General features: G+C 34.8%; 1 protein-coding gene across 5 annotated transcripts in view; it reads right to left on the bottom strand.

Annotated features, from left to right (window-relative positions):
- SMARCAD1 (SNF2 related chromatin remodeling ATPase with DExD box 1) overlaps positions 1-14492 on the bottom strand; it is an 80432-nt gene that overhangs the window by 49743 nt on the left and 16197 nt on the right. For all 5 annotated transcript variants that reach the window (XM_086704571.1, XM_025921534.2, XM_086704569.1 and 2 more), the window contains exons 3-5: positions 12585-12762; positions 6329-6500; positions 3426-3492 (exon numbers count right to left, since the gene is read on the bottom strand). In XM_086704571.1, the coding sequence (XP_086560697.1) occupies positions 3426-3492; positions 6329-6500; positions 12585-12762 (417 nt within the window). The remainder of the gene's footprint in view (positions 1-3425; positions 3493-6328; positions 6501-12584; positions 12763-14492) is intronic.

Below are 14492 nucleotides of genomic sequence, written 5' to 3' on the forward strand. Positions count from 1 at the left end.
TATTCCCTGTGCTGTGGTGACATGTACTCGCTTGTGGTGAGTATAGAATATAGTTGTCGAATCACTTTGTTGTACACCTGAAACTAATGTAACAGTGTGTGTTAACTATACTTCAATAAAAAAAGTTTTTGCATATATCTAAATAAAATAAGTTAATATTCTATACTAAATATCTTCCAAATTGTGTTTCATAAGGTCTCATCTTTTATTGGGAGCACTCACCATCAATTTCAGAAAAAACAAAACAAAACAAAAAACAGTTAAAATTATTCCTTATACTCCACATGAAAAGAAATTTCATCTAAATTCAGTATTTAACAATGAAAAATAAAACATGAAACTATAAAAAAAGAACACATATTGGCAGTTTAACAGAAAAAAAATGAAAAGATGTTCAATTTTCTTAATAATTCAAAACAAGTAAAATTTAAAAATACCATTATTTTGTATCTGTTAATAAACAGTAAATAGACCCTAGTAGTCCACGGGCAAAAAGGCACTTTTAAACATTATGCATTGCTCTAGCCTTTCCAATCGAAGTAACACACTTCAGAATTCTAGATATGCGTATCTTTTAGTCCAACAATTCCTTCTCTAGGAATTTACTCCACAAACTGATGGAAATGTGTGCTCAAGTATACACACAAGAATTTTCCCAAACTGTCTAAATGCCCAAGATATTAAACAAATTAGAATATACCCATAAATGCCACTGTTATAAATTAGGTAGACTTTTTAAAAATAAACATGGAAAGATGTCTCTAATTAAGGAAAAGCTTACAAAGCAACAAATATAATAGGATCACAATCACATTAAGAATGTTTTGCTTATTTTTATATAAACACAGAGAAGAAGAAACAGGTAGATATATTCTGGACAACATCAATAAATTCACATTTTTACTTTTTAAAATAGGATAAAAACTTTTGTAATCCAGTGTTCATAAATGAAAACTTTCAGAAAGCAATGCATAAAAGGTACCCTTACTGTTTAATATGGGAGCTATTACCTATAAGATTATAATTTGTGCTAAAACCAACATCCTTTATCATGAGGCACAGAACTGTCCAAAATCTCTCACATGTGTTTAAAAAGGCCTTTTTTGGGGAAAACTGTCCTAATACATCCAAAACAGTTTCCTGTTGATACCGTAAATCGAAGGGCTATCTTCTGTTGGTGAGGCAAAGCTGCCATTCTATACACCTCAGAAGCGTAATGTACTAAAGATGAAGATGGCTGATACGACTGTCCGTTCCATTCTACGATGAAGCATGGAAGTTTACTTCAAAACCAAGAAGGCCCTGATTTATTCTTTCCTTATAACTTTCCTCTTGAAAATACTTTTTAAGAAAGAAAATATCAATGTATAGTGCAAGAATGAGAAGAAAAAAACTCAAAGGAAGTTCACATTTAATGAGGATTATACTTCATAAAGGCAAAGATTTTGTCCATTTTGTTTCCATACGTATCCTCAATGCCTAACACAGCATCTGGCATCTAGCAGTAGGTGCGCAACAAATATCTGTTAAATTAATAAATAAGTTGAATGATAAAAGTTGCTCGAGAGAAAAAAGATTAGACGCTATTATGGAATAAAATGTTTCTACAAATTTGGAAAGATTACGGACTACTGAGGTATTATAAGAACAAGAAAGAATATGTAAAATTTTCCAAACATTTTGCAACTCAAGAAATGTTCATTGAGTCTACCATTTTTCAGGAATTTTTCCAGTAAGTGCTAGGGCTATGGTTAACGAGGGAGATATCAACCTTCTCCTGTATGTACCATTTTCTACCAGATGGCCCCTGGGAACAAACAACTGCTAACACTTACTATATACTTATGTGCCACACATTACAGTAAGAAATTTACATTATCATTTCTTCACAACAACCTATGACACCGGTACTATTATTACACTATTTTGCTCATAAGGAAACAGAGACACAGAAGAGTTAGGCAACACCGCCCAAGGTCACACAGCTAGTAAGTGGAAGAAAAGGAAGAATCTTAACATTCTGCACAGGTAGCACCCACATAACACAATACTATTCCCTTACTCACATTGAAGAAAATGAAAGAATTAAAATATTTCATATGGAGGAAACAACTATCATCTTTGGAATGCACTCCAACAAAATCTACTTGCTGAAGAGGGATGACGGCCCCATGGGAACACACTATGCCATCTTCTATTTTTGCATATATATTTTAAAGTTTCACAAATATTAAAAAGCCAAAAAGATCCACTTAGGGGAATGGGCACTTATTCACACAATGTTAATGAAAAAATAAATTAGCACAACCTTCAAGAAAGTAACATGGAAGTACATATTAAACTTTTAAATGTGTATATTCTTTGATTCAGCATCCCAGTTTGAAATTTAGCCTATAGAAATAATAACATAAATACTTCCTTATAAGACTATTTACTTTAGCACTATAATAAAATAATAAAAATATAAATGCTAATTAACAGAGAAATAATTAATAAACCAATCATACAGGCAGTTACAGAAGAATGTTATGGGCCATATTTAAAAGATGGATAAATCTGATTGTTCTGACAAGTTATCCATGAAAAATTATCAAATTATTATTTTTTTAATGCAAACCGATACTATTACATTTCCTAGTTTAACGGACACACGCATGTGTACGTGTGTGTGTGTGTGTGTGTGTGTGTTGTACAGTAGTGGTGGGTACAAACAGGAAAAGCTGAAAAAGATACAAAGCAAATTCAAGGGTGGTCAATGGGAGTGTGGGTTTGCCTTCATTACTTAAATGTTTTTTTGGTATTGGGATTATAGGTTATTTTTACTTGTTTGGTATATACAAGTTAGGGGGGAAAATACAGTATTTGCCAAAAGAATATTGGAGGTGCTTTTATATTGCATGCTCCTTGAAATGCATTTATTTTTGTATCCCAAGCCTGGAACATAGCATAAATATTTACTAAATGAAGGAATGCTGATTACCAGCTAGGACTTTCCACAAGACATTATGTTCCTACTGACTCAGATTTGTAGACCTGTAAATAAAACCACAATGCAATTAGAAAGGACACTTAAGAAAGAAAGAAAATATACCTTCCAAAACTTCACTGTTACGAGATTTGATCTGTAGAAAACAAGCAAAATTACCAATGAAAACCTGCCCCCTCCCTAGGGAAAAAAAAAAAAAAAAAAAAATCAACCTAGAAAATGTGGTTCCCAAATAGCTGTATGACCTCAGGTAAGTCACTTAACCTTCTTAAGCTTCAGTTTCTTTATTTAAAAAAACTGAAGCTATTAGTAACTCGTAAGGATCCTGTAAGAATTCATGAATGTGCCTGGTAAATTGTAGAGCAGTATTAAAAATGTGAAGATATTTATTACTATAAAGCTAATAAATACACATGGGTGGAAACTAAGCCAGGCATACCTGCATCACCAAACATCAGCAAGGCAGCAGCAATTGCTCCATCCATAGTGCTTGTTGATTCAATCAACTGACAGAACGAGAAAACATTGTTTGAAAAAGAGCAGTTTAAGAAGTCTTTCACAAAAGTCTGTACAATGTAAGCATTTCTTAAAACGTTGTTGGATGTATTATCACTGTTGGTGAAATACATACAGTATATTCAAGCTTTCGTTATTTTTGTGTTTTAATTGCAAGGTTCTACGTTGAAGCCTTAAAAACTCCCTACTTATATGTCCAGGCAAAGAATGAGGGAGAGAAGAGGTAGTGAGGAAGAGGGACACTTGTAGACATCTGTATTATTCCTTTTTTGTTTATGAAAAAATAACCCACAATTCTGTAGTCACTTTTTAAAACATCTAATACTTCTTAAGATGAGTGGGATGAAACGTTCTTTTTGATTTTTCCTCTATTTCTGAATCACCTGAATTTATTAAAGAACATAGTCCTATACTATTTATATAATTAATATCCTCAATATATAATTTTTATACTACTCTATAACACTTTGTATTTCATAAGGAATTAAACATCCTACATTTTCCTTTTGCTATAGTTTCCCTAATTTCCAATGAGTTACTTGTTTTAAAAAAATCTTGCATTTTGGTGTGGTAATTCAGATCTTTCTTACTTGTTTTATAATTACTGAATAAATGCTTTTATTTAAAAACTGGAAAAGATAAAATAAAACAAATGAAAACTCTTACATCTTTTAATAAGCTATTTTTATATTAAATTAAATAGTCTAAAATCAATTAAGAGCACTCTCTTCTACTGGTTTTCTTAATCTTAAATCTTTAAATATCCTATAAGCCCGACCCCCCCAATTATCAAAATAACCAAATCACATGCATATCAAGTTTAGGATTAAATTTATATTTTACAACTTCTTGAATTGCCTTATATGGGTGTAAGAGCCTCTGCATAGCACTTTATAAATGTTATGTTAAATCTCTTGAAATGATGGGGATCAGCTGAAACAGAGTACTTCAAGAGTGCTCTGCTTTGGAGTAATATGCTAAACTCCCTAAATTTCAAATATTCATGCAATGAAACATGAACACAATTCTGTGTACCAATCCTATTCTCCCTCTGTAATTATAAAATTAGAGATAAATATTCTTACAGAAGAAAAATACCCTTAAACTACATGAACAATTAGCAATCAGGCTAAGAAATATTTTTAAATTGAGATCTGTTCCTTTGAATATTTAATACTCCATCACGTATATTCTGTTAGAAGCTCTTTCCAACATTGTAAGTAGCCTCTGTAGCTACTACTCATTACGTGCATTGTCTTCTTATTCCAAAAAAAAAAAAAAAAAAAAAAAAAAATCACATCAGGAGGAAAATAACACCCCAAAGTGCAAACTCAAGATACCACTAAAGTTTCATTTAGCTAACAGTAAGAGGGTATCAAAATGACTTAGGGAAAAAAAGATTCATGTTAAAAGTAACAGAGAACGGTAATAATTTATTCTATAGTTTAAAGTAGGAGGCTCAGGACCACCTTCAGTTCAGACACATTGCTTGGCCTGAATAGTATTGTTATGTTTTTATTTAAATTTGTTACCATAAAAAGTTAACAAATTTACTGATAGAACACGGATGAATCCCAAACCCTTATGCTAAATAAAAGATGCCAGTGGCAAAAGATCACATATTATATAATCCCATTTATATAAGATGTGAAGAATATGCAAACCTAAAGACAGAGATTAGTGGTTGCCTAGAGCTGGAGGAGGAAAGTGGGGAGTGATTGTTAAGGACTACAGAGTTTCTTTTTAGAAATATAAATGTTCTAAAATTAGATTACAGTGACAATTGCACAACTTTGCAGGTACACTAAAAACCACTAAATGACACACTTTAAATAGGTGTTCTTTATGACACTTAAACTATATCCCAAGAACGCTATTAAATTGATCAACAATAAAAAAAAATCCAGCATTTTGACTTTATTTGGAAAATCTGAATACCTGATAAAAAATGGGCTATCACTGATATCACACAGCCATATCACGGTGGTGCTAGAGAGTACCTACCCGTTTGAGAAAGAGCAAATACTCTATAATATGCTGGTGTCTATCACTTCAAAGTTACCTGCCTAGCCCATACAGATATGGAAACTCCTGAGGTTCAGACTGGAGACAGTGGTGATGACAGATAAAAAGGTGAAAAACATATAAACTTGCAATTAAATGATCCCCTTACGGTCATTTAACTAATAAGTGACAGAGCTAGGAATAAACGATTTACTAGTAATCTTCCGAGATTTATTCTCTACCTGAAATTTAATTGATAATCAATTTTTATGTGCCCTTGTAACGAGCTGCCTATTATAATCCAAATATAGCCACGTATTTTGTTTCTACATGGGTCAATGTTTCTCAGCAAGGGTGCTATTGGTGAGATAATTCTTTTGTTATGTAGGATCATCCTGCATACAGAGGGTGTTTAGTGTTCCTGGCCCCATGGCACTAAATGTCAACAGCCAACCCTTTGTCATTATGATGACAAAAAAAAAAAAAAAAGCCTGCTGTCATTTCTGATAGTTTCTAGTGGGAGATGGGGAAGTCTCTACTTTAGAACCATTTAAACTCAAAACAAAATTTCACAAGCTATGTTAGCTATTAAGGGAAACACAACTTATTGTATCATTTATAGGCGAATAACCTTACCTATTTAAAAAGTTAAGACTCCCAACAAGAAAATCTCTGGCATTTACTTCTATTATTACATAAAATAAAAATTAATTATCTCAAACATATCTTAAAAAAAGACTATCCTCTAAATACAGTACTAGATACAAGAGAAATACAACATTATTATAGCTATAATAACAAATTACTATAAAATGGTATAACCTTAAGTAAGTCACTGTCACTTCTTTGTGGAAAAAGTTCCTTCAAGGTCTGAAGTTTAGCATCTTTAAGGTCTTCCAATTCCGAAAAGTCTTCCATTTCTGAAATATCATCATTATGTCTACCTGCCATGGTAGGAAGGCTCTGGGACTCTTCATCTTCAGATGGCTCAGAACTAAAAATATTTTCAGAGGAAAAAAACAATATTTTAATGGATTATTGTTATTTTATTACAATCATATACATATATATGTAATACAGTTCTTTTCAATCAGAATGCAATCTATCCCTGTCAAAGATTAAAAGAAATTTTTCCATTTCAGTATGGTTATACCGTATATATAAACCTACATTCCCAGAGTCAGCATACTTCGTAAAGATCTTCATATTATCTGGGCTGGGATGGAAAAGAACAATAAGATACCTGGTATTTATTTTAAGATACACAAACATGTATTACATGTCCACTTTCTCTTTCCTATTCTTTTTTCACCTATACTCTATTATCAGACCAGCATTGTCAAGTTGTTCTTGAGAAATTATAAAGCCTACACTAACACAAAGATAAAAGAACTTTCATGGCCTACCTAGGTGATCAGAATCTAAGTATTAAAATCATAATGGTCCCATTCAGTACCAGAATCTCTGCCAAGAACAAAACATGTCTTCAGACAAGGAGCATTTATTCCATGTGAGGTTTTATTTTATAACAACTAACTTTAATCTCATTCCATCTTAATTTATATGTTTATCCTATACAAAAGACATTTGGGGCCAAATTTTACTTATCCATCTCCCAAACTAACAAAAATCTCATTCTGAAATGCTGGTTTTCTACCATGATGGCCATTCTGCAGATCTGAAGGTAGAAGTATATCAAGTGGATAAAGGTTATAAAGATCAGAGAAAGGAAGGTGGGAATTTAGTTAAGAACATTCCTAGTGTCAGAGAATACATGACTTTGCTATGCAGCTAATTCTGTACTTGGAAACATATCCAGAATCTGTGTTTTAGTAACTTCACTGTTACCTACTCCTATTAGTTCAGTTGTCCTGGTCAGGACACTAGTTTTGCCTGAGAGCCCCCCAAAACATTTAAAGGCAGATCCCCAAGGACCAGGAATATATACTTTAACAAGCTTCTAGGCTGACATCTTGATCCTGCTCTGAGAAAATGCTCTGAGAAAAGTAACTAGGTAAAATAAATCACTTCCTTTGTAACTAATGCCTGTCCTTCAATATTTGAAGGTGATTACATGGCTCTCCCTTTCCATGACACCCACACCTCTCATTCTGAATGTACTAAACTTTGAATTCTCATTCTGCCTTACTACAGTCACATTTCCCGATTCTGCCACCTAGTTCAGTGAGAAAATTCAGGTTGTAATCTTCTCACAATTTCTGCCCTGGATAACCACTTTCAAAGGTTCTTATTCTGCCAGCCATTACCTTCACCTAATGATTGGATTCACCACTATTTGGTGAGACAAACTCACGTGCCTTTTGACGTAGTATTTATGTTGCCTACAAATCTTAACATGCCTTGGATTTAACATCCAGTTCATAGGAAATAAAAGCAAGAGAGGGATAAATTCAATACCATCATGAGGAAACAATCAGAAAAATCTGTTTTCTCTAAGAAAAGCCTATTCTTCACTAAGTTAAAATCATTTAAAAAGAGGGAAGAGGACTGTTCAAGATCAAAAGAAAAGTCAGGAGTTTTAACATTCGAATGCAGTGGATTCTCCTTGTTTGGATCCTGGTTTGAAAAAGCAGCTATAAAATACATGAATATAAACTGGGAATTAGAAGATACTGGAGAATTTTTCACTGATAGCAGTACTGGATTTTCAGGAGGAGGAAGATGTATCACCAAGTATTAGTAAGGGTAGAAATGTTGGGATGTCCATAATTTAAAAAACTCTAGGTCAGTAATAATAGATGAAACAATGAAACGAACAAGGAAAAATGTTAACAAATGTTAAGTCTAGGTGGTAAGTATATGGGTGTTCACTGTCCATTATTTTATTTTCTTATATGCCTAAAATATTTAAAACTAAAGGAAAAAAATCTACAAAAACAAGAGTTTGTGTCCTTTTATCTGGTCTCAGGTCAAGTTCTTCCCTTCTGCTGAAGATAAAGTCCCCTCTCAGTGCTAAGGGATTCTAGCCCTTTCTACTTCCTACAGTACCTTGTTTCAACTATCTACTGTCTTCTTTCCTCAATCTCTTCTCTCTCCCTAAGCTCTTCCTCCCAAGCCTACAATGGGCTCAAGACTGAATTAATGAATTCAATGTACCAAGAGTTCTAGAACTGTGGACACAGCACTGAAATAAGCAAATTCTCAGGGTGCCTGGATGGCTATCAGTTAAGCATCCGACTTCGGCTCAGGTCATGATCTCACGGTTCGTGGGATCGAGCCCTGCATCGGGCTCTGTGCTGACAGCCCAGAGCCTGGAGCTTGCTTCCAATTCTGTGTCTCTCTCTCTCTCTCTGCTCCTCCCCGACTCGTATGTGCGCACACTCTCGCTCTCTCTCAAAAATAAATTAAAAACAAAAAAACAAAAAAAAAAGTAAGAAATAAGCAAATTCTCCTTTCCTCCACAAATTTTATAAAACTGATTTTCTACTTGCTCATTTCCTATATAGTTCTCATCTCAATGTTTTACTACCTTCTGCCCCATTTCTTTTTTTATTAAAAAAAAATTTTTTTTAGGCTTTATTTATTTTTGAGAGTGAGAGAGAGCGAGAGAAAGCAAGCAAGCATGAGTGGGGGAGGAGCAGAGAGAGAGGGAGACACGGAATCTGAAGCAGGCTCCGGGCTCTGAGCTGTCAGCACAGAGCCCAACGCAGGGCTTGAACCCACAAACTGTGAGATCATGACCTGAGCCAAAGTCGGACGCCTAACAGACTGAGCCACCCAGATGCACCTGCCCCACCATTTCAATGAAATTGTTCTTATGAGGGCAATAATATCCTCTAAAATGTCAAATGTAATAAAAATCTTTCATTGGTTATCTATTCGTCTGTAGTCTCATCCACTGTTGACACATCTCTTTGAAAATCTAGCCCCATACCCATGGGTTCTGGAACATTAGTACTTGTGATTTTCCTTTACCTCTCCACTTATCCTTAATCTCTAAAGAAGGCTTTTCTTTAGCCTTGACATATAGAAAACATTAAATAAGTCATCCAAGTACTCTCATCATATGCCTTCAATCTAAAGACAAAATAAAACTTGTAAACAAATTCTGAACTCTACTTAATAGGCTTACAATGGTCAAGTGGTAGGATTACAGCAATTCTGAAACTATCTTATGTATACTGGATAATTGAACCAATTAAGAAATAAACTGCTATTGTAAGAAGGCAGAGTTCTCATACTCACAAAAGGAAATATAGAAGGAGGCAAGGAAGAGGCTTATAATGGTAGAGTAGAATTAAAGGAATCATTAAGGGCGCCTGGGTGGCTCAGTCGGTTAAGCATCCAACTCTTGATTTCGGCTCAGGTCATGACCTCATGGTTCATGACTTCAAGCCCCACATCAGGCTCTGCACTGTTTGGGATTCTCTCCCTCTCTATCCTCTCAAAATAAATAAATAAACTTAAAAAAAAAAGTCTGATTAAAAACCTGATTGAAAAACACACATTCTATTAGAATACCAAATAATGAAAGTAAAAAATCTGAAATGCTAGTTAAAATAACCAGCAATATACAACCATCAGTATAATAACTGATTCAGGTTAGAATCATCAACAAATACTGTAACTACTGAGTGAAGGTCTGCTAAGGAATAAGATCGTTAGCTAGTCTCAAAGGATCTGCCCATAGATTAATCACTGTAAAGGGGAAAATGGTAATTTTAGAGGTGAAACCTGGCAGGGTTCTGAGTGATCCAAGTATACTTCCCCAATAAAGAGACAAATCACTATCACTGTGCCTTGAAACATGACACACTGAGGCCACAAAATCATTTATATAGCGTTCCTGCCACTTAACCTAAATTTAATCATGAAGAAAATCAGGTTAAGTAGAAATTGAGAAACATCCTTAAAAAAAAATGGCCTCTTACTTTCAAAGGCCAGTAACATGAGAAACAAACAAACAAAAAGGCTGAGAAACTGTTTCAGATTCAATGAGACTTAAGAGGTATGATACTAGGTAAAAAAATTCAACATGACACTGAGGGAAAAATTACTATAAAGTAGTATTTAAAATATGGTCCAAGGATTGACCGCTAGTTCTTAAACTCACACTTTGTTATCCATCAATGACAGGATAAGAAATTTATACGAGAAGGTAAAACAATAACATTACTAAGGATATTGCTTAATCCAGCTGATTTTCCCTTACACAACCTCCTGGCAAAGGAACTGTACAGTGATTTACATCCCAGGGCACATTCTTTATTTACAAACCAGGACTTTGGAATACCGCTACTATAAAGGACATTTACCTGGGATTAACAGGTAAAATTTAAATATACACTGTACATTAGATAACTATACTGTGCCAATGTTAACTGGTATTTCTGCATTTGAAATTCTACTTTTGTAATTTAAGAGAATAACCTTGTTCTTAGCAGGTACATGTGAATCTAATACATTTAACCACGCAGGATCTTCACTATTTTTCTTCACTATTTTTTATTTCAGAGTGAATTTCAGGAGAAAGGCATACTCATCATAGCTTATAATAAATTCATTTTAAGAGGAAATTCTCATCTTCTCATCAGCCATAGGCAGTACCAATCTCTCGCTCCTTGCAACATTTTCTTCACTTAGCTTCTGATCACACAATCTTTTGACCTTTCTCTTACCTCAACAACTATTCCTTCTTAGAACCTCTCCAGATTTCTTCCCATTTCTCTGTTCCTAAAATCCCAAGTTCCCCTGACCTGAGTCCTTCAACCAAGAGATCTTCTTTTTTCCAGCTATATTAGTGTCCCCTGGTGATTTCATTTTATCATATGACTTTAAATATCAGATCTATATTCTCACAATTCCTAAATTTAGATGCTACCCAGATCTCCCCCCAGAACTCAAATGTCACAAATCCAATTGCCTACTTAACATCTCCTGCCTAGATGTCTAAGAGTCTTCTTGCCTTCAAAAGGAGCTCCCCCTATCACACTCAAAACTGTCTTCCGTATCTCAGCTATTAGTAACAGTCCTTCCAGTTGCTTAGGCCAATCTCAGGGTCATGTTTGACTCCCTTTTCCCACCCAATATCAACAATAAAACCTCACTGCTCTACCTTCAAAGTATATGTAGAATCTAACCCCTTCTAATCATCCCCACAAGTAGTAGCCCAGGCTAAGTGTCCATCATTTCTTGCCTGGGTTATAACAGTATCCATACTTCTACACTGCTCCCCTACAGCCTCAAAGACCTTTTTAAACAAGTGAGTGAGATGATTTTATTCCTCTTATCACTACACTCCATTAGCTTCCTACCTCATTCAGAATAAAAGCTAAATAGCCTATGGGCTTAATACCATTAAATCCCTCTTCTACCCTGCTGCTTACCTTGTGACATTATGTCTTTCACTCTCTATCATTTGTTTCCTTAGAAACATTGGGCAAAGTACCACTTCAGGGTCACTGAACAAGTTACTTTCAATGACCAGAATACTCCGCCCTTCCTTCCACCCTCATATCCAGATAGTTCACACTTTCTTACCCCCTTCAGGTCTTTACTCAAGCATTATCTTCTCAATAAAGCTTTTTTCCAACTGTGTTCTTTAGAAACCACACTCCTACCCCTGACCCTGAGCTCCATTATTTTCCTTCCCTTTTGGCCATAATATTATTTGGCATACTATATTGTTTGTTTATTGTCTTTCTACCTGACTATAATATAAGCTCCGTGCTACTCCACAGAATGTGCCCAAAAATGTTAAAATGATTTGACTCTGAGACTCAAGAACAGATCATAAAGCAGTTATAGATGATCAAAGGTACACGTTAAAATAATTTCCCTATCTATGGAGGGCTAAAAAAAGTTATTTCCTCTCACTAACCTTTTTACTGAAAATGACTGTTATCCAGAAGCATACGCTGTGTGTGCATGCCCATACACATACATGGTACCTCTCTATAGCTCTAAGTCAGGTAAAAATAACAAAGATGCAATAGGGAAAAGGCAAAAAAAAAACGAAGAAAAGAGAGAAGTCACCAAGGTAATTTTCAAATTAAACAATTTTTTCTTGAAAATCCTCTTACATAGACAAATATAACCAATCTATTGAGCTGCTTACACTATAATCACTGTGTCTTTGTTGAACTTTCTCTCTTGGACTGTACTGGAACAATTTGGAGACACGGCATCTTCACTATCAGAAGACAGATCAATATACTGTATTCCCCTTTGATTCTTGAAATAGGATATACCAGCTTTTCTTTCATTTTCTGTAGCTTCTGGAACACTAGAATCTTCTGTAAAGAAAAAAAGGAGAAAAGCATTTTGAGCAACTTGAAAATAAATGTGTTTTTGGTAATTATAATCATGTGCTAAAAATCTCTAACTCTGTTCACAGTTTCCATTCCAAAGCCAAAAATTCCTACCAGTTTTTATTTTTATTATTTTTTTAATGTTTCACTTATTTTATTTTGAAAGGGAGAGGCAGAGAGAGCGAGAGAGAGAGAGAGAAAGGGAGAAAGGGAGAAAGGGAATCCCCAAGTAAGCTCCGCGCTGTCAGTGCAGAGTCCGATTCAGGGCTCGTTCTCAGGAACTGAACCCTGAGGTCATGACCTGAGCTGAAATCAAGAGTCAGACGTTCAACCAACTGGGCCACCCATGGGTCCCCCTACGAGTTTTTAAAGAAAAAATTAATAGTCAACCAGGGCTGATGTTAAATGATTTCCCATTTCACAGGTTAATTTACTTTCAAGGCCCTAGTAAAAACTGCAAAAGAGAGGTTTCTGCTTTATAGTCTCATCTTTTTCTCTCTGTGCTTTTATTTCCTACTATCCAGTTTTCGCCTAAATGACCACAGACGCTACAGCCTAAAAGACTTGGATTTCAATGTAATCAATCAATCCAAACCTCAGTGTCCTCACCTGTAGAGATGCTAATAATCACAGGGTTAATGTGAATATAAAATCAGAAAATATATATTCAGCATTTAGTTTTGTCATTGGCATATAGCTTGTATTCAATAAACATTACCTCTTACACAAATGTTGGTTGAATTATGGCCCCTCCAAAATTCTTAAGTTTAAGTTGCAAACCCCAATACCTCAGAATGTAACATATTTGGAGATAGGGTCTTCAGAGAGATTAAATTAAAATGAGGCTGTCTGGGTGGGCATCCTAATTCAGTATGACTGATATCTTACAAGAAGAGACAGACACAAAAGATGTATACATGAAGGGAAGGCCATATGGGAACACAGTGCGAAGGTGGCCATTTGCAAGCCACGGCAAAAGTCCTCAAAAGAAACCAAACCCGCCAACGACCTTGATCCTGGGCTTACAGCCCCCAGATGTGTAACAAGATGAATGGGTGTTGGTTAAGCCACCTAATATGGTAATTTGTTATGGCACTTGTCACAAGCTAAAAAAAGCTGGCATCCTTACAAATAGGTGAGTAAAATATTTTACCAAAGTCTTTCCCCTTCAATATTTGAGTTCCAAAATTATTCTCTCTACTCTCAGCAAAACCACGATTCTCCCTTACATATTTGAGAAGGAAAAGATCAGATTTAAGAAATTCATATTAAAGTAGTTAGTGTCTTGGTCTAGTGAATAGATTTTACAAAGCAATGACCAGATGAATTTTTAGCTCAAAGGTATCAATTTAAAAAACAATCACTGCCATTAACTACTTTCTAGGTCAGTATCAAGTCCTCAAGTGATGCATAAACATTTTTAATCATCACAGTAATCTTGAGGGCACATACTATATCACCATTTTACAGATAAAGTAAGTATAGAGAAAACAATTTGTCGAAAGTCATAAAAGATAAGGAGCAAATCTGAAATCCATGCCTAAAGGTCCAAATCCTTGTACTCTTAATACTCAGGCCATCCCCAATACCTGTTACAAAATGGTAGTAATCATTGTAATGAAGCTCATAAGCCATATTTGTAAGTAACATTAACCAAGGCCTACATGACTACTATTCACCTGTAGGGCACTAAAACAAATTTCTTTTACATAGCA

Source organism: Puma concolor, chromosome B1 (assembly GCF_028749965.1).
Source record: "Puma concolor isolate L17-30 chromosome B1, mPumCon1.1.hap2, whole genome shotgun sequence".
Lineage (NCBI taxonomy): Eukaryota > Metazoa > Chordata > Mammalia > Carnivora > Felidae > Puma > Puma concolor.